Here is a 25,602-nt window from a genome sequence, read left to right as displayed (position 1 = left end):
CCTCTTTTAGTCTTAAAAGAGAATCGCTTCTCTCCTCCTCACCCCTTCTCCCTGGCCTGATTGTCTGGAAGCCATTCTCTCTGTGGGGGAGGGAAAGGGGTTCCATTTGGGAACAGGAGCAACTCTAATTCCTGAGGTAACAGAATCCTGCCTTTGCTGTGGAAATGTGGAAGAGGCACCATTAACCTCTCCCTGGCTTTGAATTATTCTAAAGGGTATTCTTTAGTGGCAGCTAATTTACTGAATTTTTTTTTTTGCGGTACATGGGCCTCTCACTGCTGTGGCCTCTCCCGTTGCGGAGCACAGGCTCCGGACGCGCAGGCTCAGTGACCATGGCTCACGGGCCTAGCTGCTCCGCGGTGTGTGGGATCTTCCCGGACCGGGGCACGAACCCGTGTCCCCTGCATCGGCAGGCAGACTCTCAACCACTGCGCCACCAGGGAAGCCCCCTACTGAATTTTTTAATATGAAATCTGTTTATTCAAAATAATCATTAAATCTTTTCTTTCTTCTGAAGTTAATTGCTGCTACTCTTGAAAATACAGAAAACTCATTATTTTGATACTTCTAAAAGTAATAGAAGTAAAAAAAAAGCTGAATGTAATTATATTTGAAATGTTTTGTGATTATGTTTTCAATTCTCAAAAATATTTCTCAATTTTCTTTATAGATAACATATTTGCAATAAAATCTTGGGCCAAAAGAAAATTTGGGCTCGAAGAAAATAAAATTGATAAAAATTTTGGAATTCCAGAAGACTTTGACTACCTAGATTAAAATGTTTGATGTCAGTGAAGGAGCTATGTGCTTGTGAATATGTAAATTTTTATATTATCCAGCTAAATGTACTGAATTTTCATTTACCTATAACTGTTTTATTAATTTTAAATAAAGTATAAAGTGTAGATGTTTTGCACTCTTTTTGATCAGTCAAAAGCAGAATAATAGCCATGTTCTCTCAGTGCTCATTAGAGTAGGAGAATGCAAGTAAAGTCATCCACCTGTTAGTTTTACCAATAATTTTTTATAGATTAAAGCCCATGACATAACATTTTTTAGTTTCTCTCAAATATTAAATATTAAGAACTAAGGGTAATTTTGAAGGCTGTATTATACCTATACGCCCATACATACATGCTTGGAAATAACCTTAAAAACTCTAATGGCTGCTTTACTATTTCTCAGTATTTAGTGGAAAAATGTGAGGGAGTGATTTTCAGTGTATAGCATCATATTTGCAAATTTCCCACAGGAAAAAACACAGAAAGTTGGTGTTCCTCAAACTTGGAGTTAGGTAGTAATTCCTCAGACATGAAAACTACTTTCTTTTGAATGTTTGATGCCTTTCTACTGTAAAGAACAAGCACGTGGCCCTTTGTCCTGATTTATGCACTTTCTATAAGATGATATAGTGCTGTTAGTATTGCACACATAACCAGCAAGAGTTCAGGGATTTTTTTTCAACTACCTAAAAAAGAGGAGGTTAAAAATAATGTATGCCCTGTGTATATATCTTTTTCCAGTTCAGCTTAGGCATTTAGTGTATTTGCAGGCGCTCCAAGACAAACTTAAAAGAAAAATCAAAACTAATGTGTGGGGGCTTCCCTGGTGGCACAGTGGTTAAGCATCTGCCTGCCAGTGCAGGGGACACGGGTTCAATCCCTGGTCTGGGAAGATCCCACATGCCACGGAGCAACTAAGGCCACGTGCCACAACTACTGAGCCTGCAAGCCACAACTACTGAGCCCGCGTGCTGCAACTACTAAAGCCTGCGTTCCTCGAGCCTGTGCTTCACAACAAGAAAAGCCACCACAATGAGAAGCCTGTGCACCACAAGGAAGAGTAGCCCCTGCTCGCCACAACTAGAGAAAACCTGCGACAGCAACAAAGACCCAACACAGCCAAAACTAAATAAATAAAATTAATTTTAAAAAAAAGTGCCTTAAAAAAAAACTAATGTGTGTAATGCCCGTTACACATATGCCTTAATTTTTTTTCACACTGTCCAGTTTTGATACTCTTTTGAGTGACTTGAATGAGGTACTCCGTATGTCTGAAATGACCCAGATGGTATTCATGCCGTTTGTTAGTGAATCTGGTCTTTGTATTGCATGGACTTGCCCTAGACCTACTTAATCACTTCCTGGATGTGGGCGGGAGCTTATTGGTCCAACTTTGTTCTCAAGGCCAGTCTGTGTTGCCTTCGGGCAATAGCTCTTCTCACAGGAGAAAGTATTTGAGGTGAGAGACAAAGGACAAAAAATAAAAATAACCTATCGTAAGCCTTTCCCTAATACACTAATGGGAATTCCACGATTTCTCAGACCCAGTTTGCTATTTATTAGAAAAGGTGCTTCTGGGAATTCCCTGGCAGTCCAGTGGTTAGGACTTCGTGCTCTCACTGCCAGGGGCCCAGGTTTGATCCCTAGTCGGGGAACTAGGATCCCACAAGCTAGGGCTTCCATGGTGGCGCAGTGGTTAAGAATCCACCTGCCAATGCAGGGGACACGGGTTTGAGCCCTGGTCGGGGAAGATCCCACATGCCGCTGGCAACTAAGCCTGGGCGCCACAACTGCTGAGCCTGTGCTCTAGAGCCCACGAGCCATAGCTATTGAGCCTGCATGCCAGAACTACTGAAGCCTGTGCGCCTAGAGCCTGTGCTCCACAACAAGAGAAGCCACCACAGTGAGAAGCCCACACACCGCAACAAAGAGTAGCCCCTGCTCGCCTCAACTAGAGAAAGCCCGCATGCAGCAACGAAAACCCAATGCAGCCAAAAAAAAAAGTGAATAAATAAAATTAATTAAAAAAAAAAGATCCCACAAGCTACTCAGTGTGGCCAAAAATAATTTTTTTATTTTAAAAATTAAAAGATGCTTCCTTGTTCAGAGAGAAGGTATGTATGTTCAAAAAGAAATCCATTTCTAATGATCCCTAAAAGATTCTATTTCATAAATATTTAGACAACTTCAAAAATTTTTTTTGAATATTTTATGGGTCTAGCACAAGAATGATTGAGATGGAGTCTGTTCATGAGCTATTTAGAGGTTGTGGTATCCTCCTAAGCCAGACATGTGCTGGTGGATGTTTAACTAAACTGACTCTTTGGAAAGTGGAGTGGGGCCTGGTTTATAGTATTTGTCTATAGTATTTGCCTGGTTTATAGTATTTGCCTATCTATTTGCCTTATAGTATTTGCCTATTTATAGTATTTGCCTATTTGCCTATAGTATTTGCCTATAAATACTCCCAGCATAGCCAATTTCAGATTACCAACATGATGACAGTGCAGGGCTGGGGAAAGATGCCCAGTAGCACACTGTTGTATAGTATTTCTACCATGCATATACAATAGACGTAAATCTCAAGAGCACAGATAATGGTAAAATGTAAAATAATTAGGGAGTGATGAGTTTTTAGTTTTAGTACCATTGTGTTTTTGTTTTTTGTTTTTTGTTTTTTGTTTTTGCAGTACGCGGGCCCCTCACCGCTGCGGCCTCTCCCGTTGCGGAGCACAGGCTCCGGACGCTCAGTCTCAGCGGCCATGGCCCACGGGCCCAGCCGCTCCGCGGCACATGGGATCCTCCCGAACCGGGGCACGAACCCGCGCCCCCTGCATCGGCAGGCGGACTCCCAACCACCGCGCCACCAGGGAATCCCAGTACCATTGTTTTTCATGTAATATAGTTCATCATAGTTTATGTGATTTAATCTTAGTGATGTTGGCTGGCTCACTACTAAGTTGGCTTTTGCCTATTCCAGCACATCAGCTCTTCTTCATCTTGAAGAGCTGCTTTTGAGCTTGCTCTGCCCTGTAATTAGAGATACTGATTAAGAAGCCCAGGGGCATTGGTCCAGCCAAACTCTAGGTAATCCTTAGTCCTGGGTTGGTTTTGTAATTGATCTGAAGACTGAGGGCAACTTAGGTAGACCTAGAGTCAAATGAATAGTGATCCAGGATCAAATTTGATTCAGTAAATGTTATAATTGATACTCCCAGTATCGTTTCAATGAACTGTGAAGTTTAAAAGGTATTTGAGAGCTGATTTCCATCTTATCAATCTTCTTCACATGTAGTTATTTTTAAAATCTCACTACCTGTCTTATTTTTAAAGGATTCTAGAAAAGATTTTACAGTTTCCTAGTAAGTTTCACAATGGTTCAGGGCCAGGTCAGATCACTGAAATGTCACTTCTGAGGTTGGGCCAGGACCAAAGCAATCCATAAGGATGAATTGGATATGACTTTTCCTCTGATGCTTGCCGCATCATTAGTCTAATAGGATTATAAAGTTCTTGGTCTGTCTCAGAAATAGGTGCTATTATCCTAAACTTTATCAAACATGATTCTAAGGGATTAGAAAAGGAAATGTGTACAGCTGACAGCCAAGAAGCAAGAACCACCCTAATAATTCCTGAGCAGAAAGATCTAAATTGTAAACCCGATAATACTGGGGCTTTTTTTTTTTTTTTTTTTTTTTTTTTGCGAACATGATTGGAGTAAAATAGAAAGCATTTTCCAGCTAATATGGCATCATTTGTAAGAGCAGTTACAATGTGACAGATGGGGGGAAGGTGTCTTAAAATTATACATAAACTCCCTTTCAGGATGTGCTTCCTGAATATCAGGAGGGAAATGTACTGCATTATGAGATGTCCACTGCAGTGAATTTATATTATGTTTATCCCAGCTTGACTTTTTAAAAATTATTTGTAAGAGAGTTCAGGTAATATGGCTATCTTTGAAAGTATTCATTGAATCTCAAGGCTAATGATTTCTATTAACCAAGAATGGCAAACTGCCACCCTGAGCGCCAAATCCAAGGCCTGTTTTTTTACAGCCTTTGAGCTAAGAATGCCTTTTATACACATTTTTAATGATGTAAAAATAGGAGTATGCAACAGAGGCTGTATGTAGCCTACAAAGCCTGAAATATTTACCATCTGACGCTTTACAGAAAAAGTTTGCCAACTTCCAACAGATCAAAAACTGACCACCTGTGGTCTAGATATGACCTGCGAGGTATATTTTATTTTGCCTAACCTGTATTTTATTTTTAATTTAAATTAGTTGTCAATATATTCACCTGTAAAAGGTCACATGCAAATTGAGATTTCCAGCTTCTTTTGGAAACTGGCTGATTTAGCAACCCACATGGCAGCAAATCTGCTAGAGGTGAATAGGACTGGCTCAGTGGTGGCGAGTTCATTTCTGAGAGGAATGCCAAATACAGCTTTCCTCCTTAAGTCACAGTTTTGCTCCAAGTTGACAACTGACTTGAGATCACACTTTAGTTTCAACTTTTCAAATTCCAGAAAAAAAATCCAGGTGCTATTTTTTTTATTGAGATTGTATTAAAATTTTAAATTAATATAGACCTGATACCTTGATGATGAAACATTCTATTCAAGAACAAGGGATGTCTTTCCATTTGCTCAAAGATACTCTTATGTTTTTCCAGCAAACTCTAAGTTTTCCGGAAAACTATAAAGTTTTCTTCATATAAAATTTTTGTATTTCTTAAGTGTTTCTTAAGTATTTTATCTTTTTTTGTTGCCATTTTAAATGGAGTTTTCTCTTCCATCTTATCTTCTAACTGGTCATTATTTATGTATCTGAAGGCCATTGGGTTTTGCATATTAACTTTATATCCTGCTATCTTGCTAAGTTCTTTTTTGTTTGAGTTTGTTTTATAATTAATTCTTTGAGGTTTTCCAAGATCATATCATCTTCAATAAACATAGTTTTTTTTTAAACTTTGAAAATTAACACTTTATTTTCTATTCCAAAATAAAAATATCAATAAATATCAATCAATAAATAGCTGTAAATGTAACATAACTAAAAACTGAAGGGAAAATAAGGGGATTACTGAACTTCAGATCTTCTCTAACCAATAGATAATTCTTGAAAGAGACTTCTGAGAAAAGAAACAAAATTAAAGGGGGCTTCCCTGGTGGCGCAGTGATTGAGAGTCCGCCTGCTGATGCAGGGGACACGGGTTCGTGCCCCGGTCCGGGAAGATCCCACATGCTGCGGGGCGGCTGGGCCCGTGAGCCATGGCCGCTGAGCCTGCGTGTCCGGAGCCTGTGCTCCGCAGCGGGAGAGGCCACAACGGTGAGAGGCCCGCATACCGCAGAAAAAAAAAAAAAAGATTTGTAAAAATTACTGCCTTTTAGCTGAAATTTATTAATGACAAAGAAAATTTGTAATTAATGCTCAGGTGTCTTCAGGTTAGCTTTTAGAAGTGAAATCCCAAATGCTTTCTGAAAAACCTCTCTAAAATGTACCTTACCAGTTTGGAGACTGGATTTGATGCAGAAAGGGCAAATTATTTTGCAAGCCGGAACTTGGAAGGCATCATGTTTCTCATAACATTTTGAAAAGTAACTATGGGAAATTTTTACACATTTAAATTGAACAGATGTGTAATTTTTTTCTGTCCAGTTGTGGTTGTTACCATGTTTAAGTAAACGTACTTCTTGCTTACATGTTTTTCCTGTGTTACGTGAGCTCTAGGGACCCACACCTGACTGAGTTTAACTTGCTTATTAGCAAGTTTCCATCCGAGCAGATTTGGTTTGATTCTGAGGTCAACTGGAACAAATATTTTGCCTTTAAGGACCCTAATAAAATCAGTTTGTATATACAGGGACTGAAATGGCCTGTTTGTTTGTTTTTAACAGATAGAAATATACTTTCAATGACAACAATTTCCTTAATGCACTTAGAAAGATAACTTCTTTTTTAGCACGGTGTCAACATTTGACATAGCACAGCTTGAGGGATTAAAGTACCTGGATATGAAAATTATTTTGTATAACCATATCTGAAAGTTTCTAAGAGGTTGCTTAACTTTTCTCACATATAGACAATATTTAGAAGCAGTGACAGCCATATTATATGGCAATATTAACTATGTTATAATAAAACCATTTAAAGAGTAAGGTGGTAGTGTTGGAACTAAACATATTTTGAAGATACTCTTCTCCATACTAGACAAAAGCTACTTGAGGGCATGTTGATTTTTAATCTCTGTAGGGCCAGGGCACCTCACATATTATTTGGCACAAAAGAATTGCAACTTCATAATCTCCTGCCTCAAATAGACTCTCAGCATTGCTTATCAACGCTTTTACTTAAAGATATAACTGGCCTTATTCCAGAAAGGCTATAAAGCAGCTGTTACTTTCAATCAGCTTTTCCTCTCAGTCCCTAAAACTATTTCAAACATTTGCCGCCCAGGCCTCTCTATTCAACTCTACTTTCCTCAATTTTCTCTATTTATTTTAAAAAAATTTTTTTAATATGAGCTCTTCAGGCATAATCTCAACTCCCTAACCCCCTACCTCCAGTTATTTTCACACCCATACTTCTGCTTGGGCTAACATCTCCACTGTTGCCGAGGCCCAGCTCCCTCCTGGTTGCTCCAAGAACTTGCTTTGCTTCATTTTTTCTCCTCTTTCCCTCCCCCAGTATCTTCACTCTTCCTCTCTACTGTCTGATCTTTCTTTACATGCCTCCACAGTGTTGCATCAGACCACATTACCAGATAGGATAAAATACCATTTCTTCTCCTAATATTCTAATATCCTAGGGTTCAGATAAATTAAGTCATTTTTGAAGGTTACTCACAGTCACTTTTTCTCTATTTATGAAATCATTTGAACATTCATTTAATAATCTCATATTTGCCAGGCATTATATTAGATGTTGATGATACGAAGATAAATGAGTTCTATAGTCCTTGCCTCAAAGGATTCCAGTTAAGTGAATGAGGCAGACACACAAGCAGGGAATTATAAAACTAAAGAAAGCCAAGGTGAGGAATGTACAGGTGTTAGGGTGATGTGGTAGAGGAGCACTGCCACACCAGCCTACACCCACACTTCCTAGCATGTAGTTCCATAGATATAAAATTGACCGTGGGTGGGTCCACCTCTGGAAATGACTGTTCCTATTCTGGCTCCCAGTTATTGATATCTGTTTAATAAATCCACAGTGGGAAACACTATTATATTTTAATAATTAACCATAATCATTTTAAATAGTAAGAAAAACATATACAATAGTAAATTATTGCTATCCAAAATTTCTACAGACCATATTGCTACCTTTTAACAAAGGGGGAAAGTAACACATATAATTGCTTGTGTCTACACACACACACACGAAAACCTGAAAGGATGCACAGGAAACTTAATGATGGTTACCTATGTGAAAGGGAGGGATTTTTCCTCTGTTCCTTTTTATAAATTTTATTTTTAACTGTATATTGCTTGTTCAAAAAGTTGAATTACAACAAAGAAATCCTAGAGGTCTCTGCGCCATCTGGCCCCAACTTTTCAATTTTATTTTACACTTCTCTGCAGCATGATACAAATTAAGCTAGTCTCATCTCTTTTTTTTTTTTTTTTTTCTGCTTTATTTTTTTATTTTTATTTTTTTATGTTAGTTTCAGCTTCACAACAAAATGAATCAGTTATATATATACATATGTTCCCATATCTCTTCCCGCTTGCGTCACCCTCCCTCCCACCCTCCCTATCCCACCCCTCCAGGCGGTCACACAGCACCGAGCTGATCTCCCTGTGCTATGCGGCTGCTTCCCACTAGCTATCTACCTTACGTTTGGTAGTGTATACATGTCCATGCCTCTTTATTGCTTTGTCACCGTTTACCCTTCCCCCTCCCCATAGCCTCAAGTCCATTCTCTAGTAAGTCTGTGTCTTTATTCCTGTTTCACCCCTAGGTTTTTCATGACATTTTTTTTTTTTTCTTAAATTCCATATATATGTGTTAGCATACGGGTCTCTTGTAGACAGCAAATATATGGGTCTTGTTTTTGTATCCATTCAGCCAATCTGTGTCTTTTGGTGGGAGCATTTAGTCCATTTACATTTAAGGTAATTATCGATATGTGTGTTCCCATTCCCATTTTCTTAATTGTTTTGGGTTTGTTATTGTAGGTCTTTTCCTTCTTTTGTGTTTCTTGCCTAGAGAAGTTCCTTTAGCAGTTGTTGTAGAGCTGGTTTGGTGGTGCTGAACTCTCTCAGCTTTTGCTTGTCTCTAAAGGTTTTAATTTCTCCATCAAATCTGAATGAGATCCTTGCTGGGTAGAGTAATCTTGGTTGCAGGTTTTTCTCCTTCAACACTTTCAATATGTCCTGCCACTCCCTTCTGGCTTGCAGAGTTTCTGCTGAAAGATCAGCTGTTAACCTTATGGGGATTCCCTTGTGTGTTATTTGTTGTTTTTCCCTTGCTGCTTTTAATATGTTTTCTTTGTATTTAATTTTTGACAGTTTGATTAATATGTGTCTTGGCGTATTTCTCCTTGGATTTATCCTGTATGGGACTCTCTGTGCTTCCTGGACTTGATTAACTATTTCCTTTCCCATATTAGGGAAGTTTTCAACTATAATCTCTTCAAATATTTTCTCAGTCCCTTTCTTTTTCTCTTCTTCTTCTGGAACCCCTATAATTCGAATGTTGGTACGTTTAATGTTGTCCCAGAGGTCTCTGAGACTGTCCTCAGTTCTTTTCATTCTTTTTTCTTTATTCTGCTCTGCAGTAGTTATTTCCACTATTTTATCTTCCAGGTCACTTATCCGTTCTTCTGCCTCAGTTATTCTGCTATTGATCCCATCTAGAGTACTTTTAATTTCATTTATTGTGTTGTTCATCGTTGCTTGTTTCATCTTTAGTTCTTCTAGGTCCTTGTTAACTGATTCTTGCATTTTGTCCATTCTATTGTCCATTCTATCTCCAAGATTTCGGATCAACCTTACTATCATTATTTTGAATTCTTTTTCAGGTAGACTGCCTATTTCCTCTTCATTTGTTAGGTCTGATGGGTTTTTATCTTGCTCCCTCATCTGCGGTGTGTTTTTCTGTCTTTTCATTTTGCTTATCTTACTGTGTTTGGGGTCTCCTTTTTTGCAGGCTGAAGGTTTGTAGTTCCTGTTGTTTTTTGTGTCTGTCCCCAGTGGCTAAGGTTGGTTCAGTGGGTTGTGTAGGCTTCCTGGTGGAGGGTACTAGTGCCTGTGTTCTGGTGGATGAGGCTAGATCTTGTCTTTCTGGTGTGCAGGTCCACGTCTGGTGGTGTGTTTTGGGGTGTCTGTAGACTTATTATGATTTTGGGCCGCCTCTCTGCTAATGGGTGGGGTTGTGTTCCTGTCTTGCTAGTTGTTTGGCATAGGATGTCCAGCACTGTAGCTTGCTGGTCGTTGAGTGAAGCTGGGTGCTGGCGTTGAGATGGAGATCTCTCGGAAATTTTTGCTGTTTGATATTATGTGCAGCTGGGAGGTCTCTTGTGGATCAGTGTCCTGAAGTTGGCTCTCCCACCTCAGAGGCACAGCTCTGACTCCTGGCTGCAGCACCAAGAGCCTTTCATCCACAGGGCTCCTTAATTTGGGATGATTGGTTGTCTATTCAGGTATTCCACAGATGCAGGGTACATCAAGTTGATTGTGGAGCTTTAATCCGCTGCTTCTGATGCTGCTGGGAGAGATTTCCCTTTCTCTTCTTTGTTCTCACAGCTCCCAGGGGCTCAGCTTTGGATTTAGCCCCGCCTGTGCGTGTAGGTCGCCGGAGGGCGTCTGTTCTTTGCTCAGACAGGACGGGGTTAAAGGAGCCGCTGATTCGGAGGCTCTGGGTCACTCAGGCCCGGGGGTAGGGAGGGGCACGGAGTGTGGGGCGGGCCTGCGGCGGCAGAGGCCGGTGAGAAGTTGCAGCCTGAGGCGCGCCTGTGCGTTCTCCCGGGGGAGTTGTCCCTGGATCCCGGGACCCTGGCAGTGGCGGGCTGCACAGGCTCCCCGGAAGGGCGTGTGGCTAGTGACCTGTGTTCGCACACAGGCCTCCCGGTGGCGGCAGCAGCGGCCCTAGCGTCTCATGTCTGTCTCTGGGCTCCGCACTTTTAGCCGCGGCTCGCGCCCGTCCCTGGAGCTCTCTCAAGCAGCGTTCTTAATCCCCTCTCCTCGTGCACCAGGAAACAAAGAGGGACGTAAAAGTCTCTTGCCTCTTCGGCAGTTCCAGACTTCTCCCCGGACTCTCTCCCGGCCAGCCGCGGTGCACTAACGCCCTGCAGGCTGTGTTCACGCCGCCAACCTCAGTCCTCTCCCGGCGCTCCGACAAAAGCCGGAGCCTCAGCTCCCAGTCCCGCCCGCCCCGGCGGGCGAGCAGACAAGCCTCTCGGCTGGCGAGTTCCGGTCGGCCCGATCCTCTGCGCTGGAATCTGTCCGCTTTGTCCTCCGCACCCCTGTTGCTGTGCTCTCCTCCGCGGCTCCCAAGCTCCCCCACTCCGCCTCCCGAAGCCTCCACCCGCGAAGGGGCTTCCTAGTGTGTGGACACTTTTCCTCCTTCACAGCTCTCTCCCGCTGGTGCAGGACCCGTCCCTATCCTTTTGTCTCTGTTTAGTTTTTTCTTTTGCCCTACCCAGGTACGTGGGGGGTTTCTTGCCTTTTGGGAGGTCTGAGGTCTTCTGCCAGCGTTCAGTAGATGCTCTGTAGGAGTTGTTCCATGCGTAGATGTATTTCTGGTGTATCTGTGGGGAGGAACGTGATCTCCGCGTCTTACTCTTCCGCCATCTTCCCGGAAGTTCTAGTCTCATCTCTTAATTGAAGGATCATTAGCATGCAAGTTTTGCTCATCTGAGCCCTTCATCAGGCATGTCCTCTATCTAAACCCTATTTCTTCAAGGAGCAGCTCAAGTCCAGCATCCTTCATGAGGCCTTCTCTATTAACACCAGCTCACAGTAACCTCCCGTAAGCCATCGCTCTATATAACAAGTTACGGTATATCCACTCATGTGGCACTGGTCATTTGTAACGTTACCTAAATAATCTTCGTGTTTGGATGTTTTGTATCCACTAGATTCCCAGCTTATACCTCCTTGCATCATCCACATATAAATAAAGCACTTAATATTTCTTGAATCAATTAATCCAATCCATTCGCTGAGCAGGATAATTTTGTCTTAATGAAAACCATTGAATGAAAATAAACAGTAGACTGTTGGAAGTGTTTCCTAAGTCCCTGGAGAACAGTATGGATCTGGGTCAAACAAGCTTGAGTTCAAGTGCTGGCTCTCACTGTGAATTTAGGCAAGTTACTTAACATCCCTACGCCTTCCTGCCCTGTTTCTTTCTTCTTTATTTTTTTAATTTTTATACATGCCATTTACAGTTATTACAGAGTATCAGCTCTATTCCCTGTGTTGTACAATAGGCTTGAGCCTGTCTCACCCCCAGTAGTTTGTACCTCCCACTCGCAGACCCCTCTTCCCCTGTTTGTTGCCCCTCTTGTCCCCTGCCCTGTTTCTTGAATCTAGATAAAATAACTGGCCTCAAAGATCTGGAGTTTGTTTGGAGAATTAAGTGAAATGATGTAGATACAGCAATTAACACTGTGCTCTAGCACAGGGTATAGGCTCAGCAGAAGATAGTCATGTCATTCTGAACATTTAGGAAGTTCTTGTCAGGAGAAAATAAAATACTGCAAATACAGTGATGGTGGTTACTTGCACAGGTGCACTGCCTTCCAGGGTCTGGGTGCCACCAGACCTCACTCTCACCTTGGAGCCCTTGGTCTTGCTGTGGAGTAGCCTACACTTGCCTGCATCACCCTCACCCCCAGCCAGCCTCTGCATTCAGGGCCTCCTGCACTCCTGCCAGGACAGGGGAAGATGAGTTACAGGAAGGCCAGCTCAGAGGTTAGGAAACATTTTCTTACAGAAAAGCATTGTCATCCATGGTGGTCAGGGTCTTTAGTAAAATTAGGTTAATGGACTTCTTTGGCCATATCTGGCCATCTGAACCACCACATCTAAAATTGTTTCCATGGGAAACAATGTTCCAGCCTAACGACTGACTTAGAAAGGACCTATTGGAATGCACCTTGTTTGGGGACTGTTGGTAGATCAACATGCATAACTCATTGTCAATGAAAAAGGAATTGACATTTCTCCTGCTGAAACATACTGTACATACATTTTTACAACTGTTTCTTGGGGACACCAAGTATCTAAAGTTATTGAAAATAGCAGCCGTATGAGCCCATCAGATTGAATTGATTTTCTGGGTCTAATTATATTTAAGCTTCTAACTCCAGCAACTCAAATGTGATCATTAGGTGTCTCTGAGACATTTTTAGAATTCAATACTTTGAAGCAAGGCAGAGGGAGCTTTTCCCTTTGCAGCGCCCCCCTTGTGGTTACATAACACTGTGCTGAAGTGGCGCCCCTCCCCCACCCCTCCTAGAAGCCTTCCTGCCCTTGTATGGCAGCTGTTCCACTGCAGTTCTTGGTACTGAAGCAAGCAAGTCGAACCCTTATTAGGATCCAAGTTTAAAAGTTAAACAGCTCAGGGGCTAAGATTAAGGCTGTCCTGTGTGTAGAATCTGGAAGATACTACATGAATCAACTATACTGTTTCGGATGAAGCTGCTAGATATGAATATAGGTGATCTGTATGAGATTGCTGTCCTAACACAAAAACAGTTACTTGTTCTGTTTTAAATCCATCCTAAGTCCCAAGAAAGCATTTTTCTAACTCTCTGATCTTTCCATGTTGTGTAATTACCACAAAGAGCATCAAGAACGTCTTTTCTTTCCTTTTGCTTCTCTCTCTTATGTCCTTGTGGATGTGGGCAAAAGCAGCATCCACGTACTCTCTGCTGTTTATTCCAGGTTTACGCTCAGTTCCTGAGTCACCCTCTCTTTTAAGTTAGTTTCTCTAAGAGGGAGAAGAAAAAAGCAGAACCAGGCAGACAGTTAATTCTCTTGTTCTACCCCCTCGACAAAGCAAGTTCTCAAGAAGGGTAGGATATAAGCATTTAATATACCAAAATAAGCCTTATAAAGATACCCCACACAGAATGGAAACTGGTGCCATTATGGAAAACAGTACGAAGGCTCCTCAAACAATTAAAAATAGAGTTGCCATATGACCCAGCAATCCCACTCCTGAGCACACACCCAGATAAAACTGTAATTCGAAAAGAGAGACTGGTTCAAGATGGCGGAGTAGAAGGGTGTGCGTTCACTCCCTCTTGCGAGAGCATCGGAATCACAACTAACTGCTGAACAAGCATTGACATGAAGACACTGGAACACACCAGAAAAGATACCCCACATCCAAAGACAAAGGAGAAGCCACAGTGAGACGGTAGGAGGGGCACAGTCACAATAAAATCAAATCCCATAATGGCTGGGTGGGTGACTCACAAACTGGAGAACACATGCCACAGAAGTCCACTCACTGGAGTGAAGGTTCTGAGCCCCACGTCAGGCTTCCCAACCTGGGGGTCCAGCAACGGGAGGAGGAATTCCTAGAGAGTCAGACTTTGAAAGCTAGTGGGATTTGATTGCAGGACTTCGACAGGACTGGGGGAAACAGACTCCACTCTTGGAGGGCACACACAAAGAACTGTGCACATCGGGACCCAGGGAAAGGAGCAGTGACCCCATAGGAGACAGAACCAGACCTACCTGCTAGTGTTGAAGGGTCTTCTGCAGAGCCAGTGGGTGGCTGTGGCTCGCCGTGAGGACAAGGACCCTGGCAGCAGAAATTCTGGGAGGTATTCCTTGGCATGAGCCCTCCCAGAGTCTGCCATTAGCCCCACCAAAGAGCCGGGCAGGCACCAGTGTTGGGTCGCCTCAGGCCAAACAACCAACAGGGAGGAAAGCTAGCCCCACCCATCAGCAGACAAACGGATTAGTTTTACTGAGCTCTGCCCACCACAGGAACACCCAGCTCTACACAACACCAGTCCCTCCCATCAGGAAACTTGCACAAGCCTCTTACATAGCCTCATCCACCAGAGGGCAGACAGCAGAAGCAAGAAGAACTACAATCCTGCAGCCTGTGGAAGGAAAACCACATTCACAGAAAGACAAAATGAAAAGGCAGAGGACTTTGTACCAGGTGAAGGAATAACATAAAACCCCAGAAAAACAACTAAATGAAGTGGGGATAGGCAACCTTCCAGAAAAAGAATTCAGAATAATGTTAGTGAAGATATCCAGGACCTCGGAAAAAGAATGGAGGCAAAGATCGAGAAAATGAAAGAAATGTTTAACAAACACCTAGAAGAATTAAAGAACAAACAAACAGGGCTTCCCTGGTGGCACAGTGGTTGAGAGTCCGCCTGCTGATGCAGGGGACACGGGTTCGTGCCCCGGTCTGGGAAGATCCCACATGCCGCAGTGGCTGGGCCCGTGAGCCGTGGCTGCTGAGCCTGCGTATTCAGAGCCTGTGCTCCACAACGGGAGAGGCCACAACAGTGAGAGGCCCGTGTATGGCAAAAACAAAAACAAAAAAAACAAACAGAGATGAACAATACAATAACTGAAATGAAAAGTACACTAGAAGGAATCAGTAGCAGAATAATTGAGGCAGAAGAACAGATAAGTGACCTGGAAAACAGAATGGTGGAATTCACTGCTGTGGAACAGAAAAAAGAATGAAAGAAATGAAGACAGCCTAAGAGACCTCTGGGACAACATTAAATACAACATTCACATTATAGGGGTCCCAGAAGGAGAGGAGAGAGAGAAAGGACCCGAGAAAATCTTTGAAGAGATTGTAGTCGAAAACTTCCCTAACATGGGAAAGGAAATAGCCACCCAAGTCCAGGAAGCACAGAGAGTCCCATTCAGGGCACAGCCAAGGAGAAACACGCCGAGACACATAGTAATCAGACTGACAAAAACTAAAGACAAAAATTATTGAAAGCAACAAGGGAAAAGCGACAAATAGCATACAAGGGAACACCCACAAGGTTAACAGCTGATTTCTCAGCAGAAACTCTACACAAGCAAGAAGGGAGTGGCATGATATATTTAAAGTGATGAAAGGGGAGAACCTACAACCAAGATTACTCTACCCAGCAAGGATCTCATTCAGATTCAACACAGAAATCAAAAGCTTTACAGAGAAGCAGAAGCTAAGAGAATTCAGCACCACTAAACCACCTCCACAACAAATGCTAAAGGAACTTCTCTAAGTGGGAAACACAAGAGAAGAAAAGGACCTACAAAAACAAACCCATAGCAATTAAGAAAATGGTAATAGGAACATGCATGTCGATAATTACCTTAAACATGAATGGATTAAATGCTCCAACCAAAAGACACAGGCTCACTGAATGGATACAAAAACAAGACTCATATATCTTCTGTCTACAAGAGACCCACTTCACAACTAGGGAAACATACAGACTGCAAGTGAGGGGATGGAAAAAGATATTCCATGCAAATGGAAATCAAAAGAATGCTGGAGTAGCAATACTCATATCAGATAAAATAGACCTTAAAATAAAGAATGTTACAAGAGGCAAGGAAGGACACTACATAATGATCAAGGGATCAATCCAAGAAGATATAACAATTATAAATATATATGCGCCCAACATAGGAGCACCACAATACATAAGGCAACTGCTAACATCTATAAAAGAGGAAATTGACGGTAACACAATAATAGTAGGGGACTTTATCACCTCACTTACACCAATGGACAGATCATCCAAACAGAAAATTAATAAGGAAACACAAGCTTTAAATGACACAGTAGACCAGATAGATTTAATTGATATTTATAGGACATTCCATCCAAAAACAGCAGGTTACACTTTCTTCTCAAATGCACACAGAACATTCTCCAGGATAGATCACATCTTGGTTCACAAATCAAGCTTCAATAAATTTAAGAAAATTGAAATCATATCAAGCACCTTTCTGACCACAACACTATGAGATTAGAAATCAATTACAGGGGAAAAAAATGTAAAAAACACAAACACACAGAGGCTAAACAATACGTTACTAAATAACCAAGAGATCACTGAAGAAATCAAAGAGGAAATCAGAAAATACCTAGAGACAATTTACAATGAAAACACAAGGATCCAAAACATATGTGATACAGCAAAAGCAGTTCTAAGAGGGAAGTTTATAGCAATACAAGCCTGCCTCAAGAAACAAGAAAAATCTCAAATAAACAATCTAACCTTGCACCTAAAGGAATTAGAGAGTAGAAGGAAAGAAATCATAAAGATCAGAGCAGAAATAAATGAAACAGAAACAAAGAAAACAATAGCAAAGATCAATAAAACTAAAGTTGGATCTGTAAGAAGATAAACAAAATTGATAAACCATTAGCCAGACTCATCAAGAAAAAGAGGGAGAGGACTCAAAGCAATAAAATTAAAAATGAAAAAGAAGTTACAACAGACACCGCAGAAATACAAAGCATCCTAACAGACTACTACAAGCAACTGTATGCCAATAAAATGGACAACCTAGAAGAAATGGACAAATTCTTAGAAAGGTATAACCTTCCAAGACTGAACCAGGAAGAAAAGAAAATATGAACAGAAAAATCACAGGTAATGAAATTGAAACTGTGATTAAAAATCTTCCAACAGGGGCTTCCCTGGTTGCACAGTGGTTGAGAGTACACCAGCCGATGCAGGGGACACGGGTTCATGTCCGGGTCCGGGAAGATCCCACATGCCGTGGAGTGGTGGGGCCCATGAGCCATGGCCGCTGAGCCTGCGCATCCGGAGTCTGTGCTGCACAACAGTGAGAGGCCCGCTTACCACAAAAAAAAAAAAAAAAAATCTTCCAATGGGGCGTCCCTGGTGGTGCAGTGGTTGAGAATCTGCCTGCCAATGCAGGGGACACGGGTTTGAGCCCTGGTCTGGGAAGATCCCACATTCTTCAGAGCAACTAGGTCCGTGAGCCACAACTGCTGAGCTGCACGTCTGGAGCCTGTGCTCCACAACAAGAGAGGCTGCGATAGTGAGAGGCCCGCGCACCGTGATGAAGAGTGGCCCCCGCTTGCCACAACTAGAGAAAGCCCACGCACAGAAACGAAGACCCAATACAACAAAAATAAATTAATTAATTAATAAAATCTTCCAACAAACAAAAGTCCAGGACCAGATGGCTTCACAGGTGAATTCTATCAAACATTTAAAGAAGAACTAACACCCAAACTTTTCAAACTCTTCCAAAAAATTGCAGAGGAAGGAACACCCCCGCACTCATTCTATGAGGCCACCATCACCCTGAGACCAAAACCAGACAAAGATACTACAAAAGAAGAAAATTACAGACCAATATCACTGATGAATATAGATGTAAAAATCCTCAACAAAATACTAGCAAACAGAATCCAACAACACATTAAAAGGATCATACACCATGATCAAGTGGGGTTTATCCCAGGGATGCAAGGATTCTTCAATATACGCAAATCAATCAATGTGACACACCATATTAACAAATTCAAGAATAAAAACCACATGATCATCTCAATAGATGCAGAGAAAGCTTTTGACAAAATTCAACACCCATTTATGATAAAAACTCTCCAGAAAGTGGGCATAGAGGGAACCTACCTCAACATAGTAAAGGCCATATATGACACACCCACAGCAAACATCATTCTCAATGGTGAAAACTGAAAGCATTTCCTCTAAGATCAGGAAAAAGACAAGGATGTCCACTCTCGCCACTCTTATTCAACATAGTTTTGGAAGTCCTAGCCATGGCAATCAGAGAAGAAAAAGAAATAAAAGGAATACAAATTGGAAAAGAAGTAAAACTGTCACTTTTTGCAGATGACATGATACTATACATAAAGAATCCTAAAGATGCCACCAGAAAACTACTAGAGGTAATCAATGAATTTGGTAAAGTTGCAGGATACAAAATTAATGCATAGAAATCTCTTACATTCCTATACTCTAATGATGAAAAATCTGAAAGAGAAATTAAGGAAACATTCCATTTACCATTACAACAAAAAGAATAAAATGCCTAGGAATAAACCTGATTAGGGAGACAAAAGACCTGTATGCAGAAAACTATAAGACACTGATGAAAGAAATTAAAGATGATACCAACAGATGGAGAGATATACCATGTTCTTGGATTGGAAGAATCAATATTGTGAAAATGACTATACTACCCAAAGCAATCTACAGATTCAGTGCAATCCCTATCAAATTACCAATGGCATTTTTCACAGAACTAGAACAAAAAATCTTAAAATTTGTATGGAGACACAAAAGACCCCGAATAGCCAAAGCAGTCTTGAGGGAAAAAAAACAAAGCTGGACAAAAATGGAGCTGACTTCAGACTATACTACAAAGCTACAGTAATGAAGAAAATATGGTACTGGCACAGAAATGTAGATCAATGGACAAAGAAAACCCAGAGATAAACCCACTCACCTATGGTCAACTAATGTATGACAAAAGAGGGAAGGATATGCAATGGAGAAAAGACAGTCTCTTCAATAAGTGGTGCTGGGAAAACTGGACAGCCACATGTAAAATAATGAAATTAGAACACTCCCTAACACCATACACAAAAATAAACTAAAAATGGATTAGAGACCTAAATATAAGACCGGACACTATAAAACTCTTAGAGTAAAACATAGCAAGAACACTCTTTGACATAAATCACAGCAAGATCTTTTTTGATCCACCTCCTAGAGTAATGGAAATAAAAACAAAAATTAACAAATGGGACCTACTGAAACTTCAAAACTTTCGCACAGCAAAGGAAACCATAAACAAGAAAAAAAAGACAACCCTCAGAATGGGAGAAAATATTTACAAATGAATCAATGGACAAAGGATTAGTCTCCAAAATATATAAACAGCTCATGCAGCTCAATATTAAAAAACAAACAACCCAATCCAAAAATGGCCAGAAGACCTAAATAGACATTTCTCCAAAGAAGACATACAGATGGCCAAGAAGCACATGAAAAGGTGCGCAATATCACTAATTATTAGAGAAATGCAAATCAAAACTACAATGAGGTATCACTTCACACCAGTTAGAATGGGCATCATCAGAAAATCTACAGACAACAAATGCTGGAGAGGGTGTGGAGAAAAGGGAACCCTCCTGCACTGTTGGTGGGAATGTAAATTGATACAGCCAGTATGGAGAACAGTATGGAGGTTCCTTCAAAAACTAAAAATAGAATTACCATATGATCCAGCAATCCCACTACTGGGCATATACCCAGAAAAAAACATAATTCAAAAAGAGTCATGTACCCCAATGTTCACTGCAGCACTATTTACAATAGCCAGGTCATGGAAGCAACCTAAATGCCCATCGACATATGATGGATGAAGAAGATGTGGTACATATATATAATGGAATATTACTCAGCCATAAAAAGGAACAAAATTGGGTCATTTGTAGAGATGTGGATGGATCTAGAGACTGCCATACAGAGTGAAATAAGACAGAAAGAGAAAAACAAATATTGTATATTAATGCATATTTGTGGAACCTAGAAAAATGGTACAGATGAAGTGGTTTGCAGGGCAGAATTAAAGACACAGATGTAGAGAACAAATGTATGGACACCAAGGGAGGAAAGTGGCGGGGGGTGGTGGTAGTGGTGTGAATTGGGAGATTGGGATTGACATGTATACACTAATATGTATAAAATGGATAACTAATAAGAACATGCTGTATAAAAAAATAAAATTCTAAAAAATAAAATTAGTATACACCTCCATAGAAGCTGGGAAACATAGATAAACATAACATGAAATAAAGATCACCTGTAATCCTTCTATAGAGAAAAAAATATAGTTAATGTTTTGGTAAGTCTTGTTCATATGTATAAATATATAAATTTTAAAAGTAAAAAAAAAAAGAAAATATGTATGCACCCCTGTGTTCATAACAGCACTATTTACAATAGCCAAGTCATGGAAACAGCTTAAATGTCCATCAACAGATGAATGGATAAAGACGATGTGGTATATTTACGGTGGAATATTACTCATTCATAAAAAAGAATGAAATAATGCCATTTGCAGCAACATGGATGGCCCTAGAGATTATCATACTATGCAAAGTAAATCAGAGAAAGACAAATACCATATGCTATCACTTAACATGTGGAATCTAAAATACGACACAAATGAACATATCTGCAAAACAGAAACAGACTCATGGATATAGAGAACAGGGAGGTGGGGAAGGGATGAATTGCGAGTGTGGGATTAGCAGATGCAAACTATTATATACAGGATAAATAAACAACAAGGTCCTACTGTATAGCACAGGGAACTATATTCAATATCCTGTGATAAACCATCATGGAAAAGAATATGAAAAAGAATATATATATTTATGACTGAGTCACTTTGTTGTACATCAGAAATTAATACGACATTGTACATCAACTATACTTCAATAAAAATTAAAAAAAAATAAAGATACCCGGGCTTCCCTGGTGGCGCAGTGGTTGAGAGTCCGCCTGCCGATGCAGGGGACATGGGTTCGTGCCCTGGTCTGGGAGGATCCCACATGCCGCAGAGCGGCTGTGTCCGTGAGCCATGGCCGCTGAGCCTGCGCGTCCGGAGCCTGTGCTCCGCAACGGGAGAGGCCACAACAGTGAGAGGCCCACGTACTGCAAAAAAATAAAATAAAAAATAAAAATATCCACCCAGTACAGTTGCCTTGTTCTAAGGGATAGCTTGAACTTTTTGCGAATTCTGGAAATTAAACAAGCTGAAACTTTTTTTTTTTACAAAAGAACTTGGGACACCAGAAATCTCCAGTCACTTGTGAAATGCCTCCTTTTTACTCCCAAAGATGAATGAGAAGCTCCAAGTCCTGAAGACAATCAGTCTTGGTGTAGAAGCAGAAGCGGAAAGAGGTGGTTACACATCACTAAGTGCTGTGATAAAGCTTTTCAGACAGCGCTGGGGAGGGATTGTTCACGGGCCTCTCAAAAGTCCTCGTAGACCAACAGATGGCTCATCAGGGCCCAGTCTTCAGGTGTTCTGGAGCGGGGCAGGTGAACCCTGGAAAGGCCAGAGATTCCCTGAGACGATGCTCTGACAGTCCTCTGAGGCTCCCTAACTTTTGGAAGTAAGTGTGTGGGTGGGAATCGGTACTTGAATTCATTCTTTGTTCAACAAACATTTATTGTGCTTATTAGGTACCGGCAGTTACAGTGGCAAACATGTTCTCCTGAAGATTATGGCCTAGTGTGGAAGACATTGAACAGAAACTATACATGTATAATAGCAGCTCTGTCAAGTCCCGTGGTGGAGAATGCAGGGCGCTAGGAGATCTGAACCCAGGGACATTTGGATTGGAGAGAGATGGTATGCGGGGCCGGGGGTGTCGGGGAAGAAAACAACATTAAACCCGAGACCTAAAGCTTCGTGGAGGCCGAGGGAAGGGCGTGTGTGGTTTCCTGCGGGGAAAAACGTGGCTTCAGAGGAGGAGCAGAGAGTCAGGGGGACAGAGCCCCACGCCCGGGAAAGGGAGGAGGTTGCAGGGCGACCAGAGATGTAGACACGTCCTTCAGGGTTTGCAGGAACTGTCACAGATTTTGGACTCTGTGCATGATGGGAAGCCATTGAATGGTTTAAGCTAAAGAATTAACATGACCAGATATGTATTTTTAAAAATCACTCTGACTGCTGTATAGAGCAGTGCCCACCAAACTTTTTAAGTAGTGTACCTCTATCAATAAAACATTTAAATTCCGCATGCCAATACAAGCACGTTTGTATACACATCATGTTATGTGTATTATAAAATACAGAATAGTCGTTTTAAAGGATGAGATAAATTGAAGTTCTATTATCTTCAAGTTCTATTATCTTGAAGTTCTATAATTGAAGCTTTTCCTCCTGCCGTTCACTCTGCAATGGCAGGTCTGTCTGGCGGCTCCTGGTGTGCAGTGTCGACGGAGGGACTGGCAGCGGGGGAGACGGGTTCTGTGAGAATCCGGGTCAGAAGTGGTGGAGGCTTGGATTAGGACGAGGAGGGAGAGAAGTCGACAGACCTTAAACGTATTTCACGAGTCGAATAGAAAAGGCTGAATGGCTGGTTGGCTGGGATGGGTGGGGGTGGGATGGAGGCGATGTTAAAGGTGACTCCCAGTTTCTGGCTGGAGTAACTTCTCAGATGATGGTGTCAACTTACCCTTTTTTAAAAAATCAATTAATTTATTTTTGGCTGCATTGGGTCTTCATTGCTGTGCATGGGCTTTCTCTAGTGGCAGCGAGTGGGGGCTACTCTTTGTTGCAGTGCACAGGTTTCTCATTGCAGTGGCTTCTCTTTTTGCAGAGCACGGGCTCTAGGCATGTGGGCTCAGTAGTTGTGGCACACAGGCTTAGCTGCTCCGAGGCATGTGGGATCTTCCCGGACCAGGAATGGAACCCGTGTCCCCTGCCTTGGCAGGCAGGTTCTTAACCATTGCGCCACCAGGGGCGTCCAGTGTCAACTTACCCTTGAAATATAGTTGAATAAAAAAGTCTGCCATTTACATTTTGGAGGAAAAAAAGAAATGAAGAATCTTTCTAGCTGTTTTAAGCAGTGTGTGTGTGTGTGTGTGTGTGTGTGTGTGTGTGTGTGGTGTGTGAATGTTTATTTTTATGAGAAGGATTACCTCTAGCCCTCACGTTTTCTGTTCTCACCTTTTATGTCTCTAAGGGAAGGAAGTTCCAAGATTTAGAAATCTTAGAAAGCCAAGATTTCTAAGGTCCCACCTTTCACTTTCTTGCTCTCTCTCTCTCATTCTCTCTCAGGTACTGAATACCTTCTGGGTTGTAAAATTCACAGGAATACTTTTATTATTTGTAATTTTGATTGTGATATATAAATTACATGTAAAAATTATATATATATGTATATATATACATATATAAATTAAACCTCTTCCTTTTTCCCACTGATCCACTTTATAACCTTTTTCTTAGTACATTTTCAGAACCACTTGAGTATTTCAGGGTGTAGTACACTCAAGATAATGCTATTCACAGATTTCCACAAAAATAACAAAAATGGGAGGAGTTATGGCTATTCTAATATGGCATCTTCTGCACATCCCCAGAGAACTGCCTGGGAATCCCCTCATTAAGTAAGCCCTTGCCTCAGTACGTATCTGTAGGCAAATGTCAGCTGCAGATACTATTTTAAAAGTCCTTTCACAAACCACAACTACTTATAGTGATTAGGAGGGAGTCAAAAGGTAATGGATGTAGAGCATTCTGTAAACTGTAGGTTCATATACGAATGTCCATTAATATCTTGAAAACAAAATTATTTCAAAGTGCTGCTGAAGTAGCTACTTGTATGGAAACTGAATAAATCAATAAATGAAATGGGAAACGCTGTCATGGCCACAGCCCTGGGCCATAATTAAAAGTCTGCTGAATGATGCCGAGTTTGGAATGATATTTAGGATGGAAGCAGGACGATTCTCCAGGATGCACACTGAGTGAAAATAGATTTCCTATACCCTGTTGGATGTTTGTAATTACTTTTCACTTTCTTAGTTATAAAAATCAGTGGGCAAGCCAGAGGTGTGGGCCTGTTCTGTGGTCCTATAATAGAGGAGGAATATTACACATAAACTTAGAAATGCCTTCCTAATTTTCTCCAAGAAAGAGAGTTTGAATAACTTGTGACTAGTTTTCAAGAAATGCAACTTTTTACTCTACAAACACGTTTATATAAAGACTAGACAACTACTTTAGAGAGAAGGGTGTTCTTCAATCAGAGACCTAAAAATCCTTGGCTGGGGTTAGCAGATGTAAGTTGTTTTTTTTTTAAATTTATTTGTTTATTTATTTATTTTTGGCTGCGTTGGGGCTTTGTTGTGGTGCGCGGGCTTTTAATTGCGGTGGCTTTTCTTGTTGCGGAGCACCGGCTCTAGGCGCGCAGGCTCAGTAGTTGTGGCACACGGGCTTAGTTGCTCCGCGGCATGTGGGATCTTCCCGGACCGGGCCACGAACCCGTGTCCCCTGCATCGGCAGGCGGACCCTCAACCACTGCGCCACCAGGGAAGCCCAGGACTGGAATTTTTGACAGGCAGCAAAGGCCCTGATGAGATTTTAGGCTTCAGAGGCAGCTTACTCAATACAACATTATTTCATTTCTATTTTTCCAAAAGGCACCATTGCGGTGAAGTGGGGACCTGTAGCTCCAAGAAAGAGTGGGAGGTAAAGGCTTCCCAAAAATCTCTCTCTGACTCACCAGGGAGCATCAGGAAACTACACACAAGTTCTCTCCCTTTCACCCCAGATGGCTGGTGGTAGCTGGCAAGTGACAGCAGTCAGACGGCAGCCCCTGCTCCTTCACCCAATGTCTGCACCCAATGTCTGCAGTGAAGAAGCGCCAGGAAAGGCCAACTGGGATTGCAAGTGTGAAGGGTACTCTTGAAAGTATTGAAACCGTCTGCCAATACCTTGGGGGAAATGGAAATCAAGATGTGAAGACAGAGAAAGTAGCAGTAGCGGGGTGATGGGGACCAGCCCGGAAGAGGTGTCAAGGAAGACACGCAAAAGAAATGACAGGGAAAGGAGGGGAGAAAGCGTTACAGCCACAGGGGGGTTTCTGATAGGAGGGGAAGTGAAAACTGCAGAAACAGAAAGAGGAACTAGGGGACAAGAGGGCTTCATTTCTCAGCGCGCTACCCCGCCCGCCTCCCCCTAAGAAACAACCACATAGGGGGAAAGACACACAGGAAGTGTCCTTTGCACCTTAGACCCTGATTTGGTGATGGATGAGATGCCAGCTCTTTAAAAGGTC

The 25,602-nt window shown here is 41.7% G+C and overlaps 1 protein-coding gene across 2 annotated transcripts in view; it reads left to right on the top strand.

Moving 5' to 3' along the window:
* MND1 (meiotic nuclear divisions 1) overlaps nucleotides 1-25,143 on the top strand; it is a 107,217-nt gene extending 82,074 nt beyond the window's left edge. The window contains exon 8 of one of the 2 annotated variants that reach the window (XM_067734742.1): nucleotides 25,096-25,143. In XM_067734742.1, coding sequence (XP_067590843.1) covers nucleotides 25,096-25,109 — 14 coding nt within the window. In that variant the 3' untranslated portion in view covers nucleotides 25,110-25,143. Of the gene's footprint in view, nucleotides 1-670; nucleotides 906-25,095 lie in introns of those variants that run through there. The other variant, XM_067734741.1, reaches the window with a different exon arrangement.
* Nucleotides 25,144-25,602: the final 459 nt, after the last annotated feature.

Source organism: Pseudorca crassidens, chromosome 4, assembly GCF_039906515.1.
Source record: "Pseudorca crassidens isolate mPseCra1 chromosome 4, mPseCra1.hap1, whole genome shotgun sequence".
NCBI classification, from domain to species: Eukaryota; Metazoa; Chordata; class Mammalia; order Artiodactyla; family Delphinidae; genus Pseudorca; species Pseudorca crassidens.
This window is presented reverse-complemented; position numbering and strand designations above follow the sequence as displayed.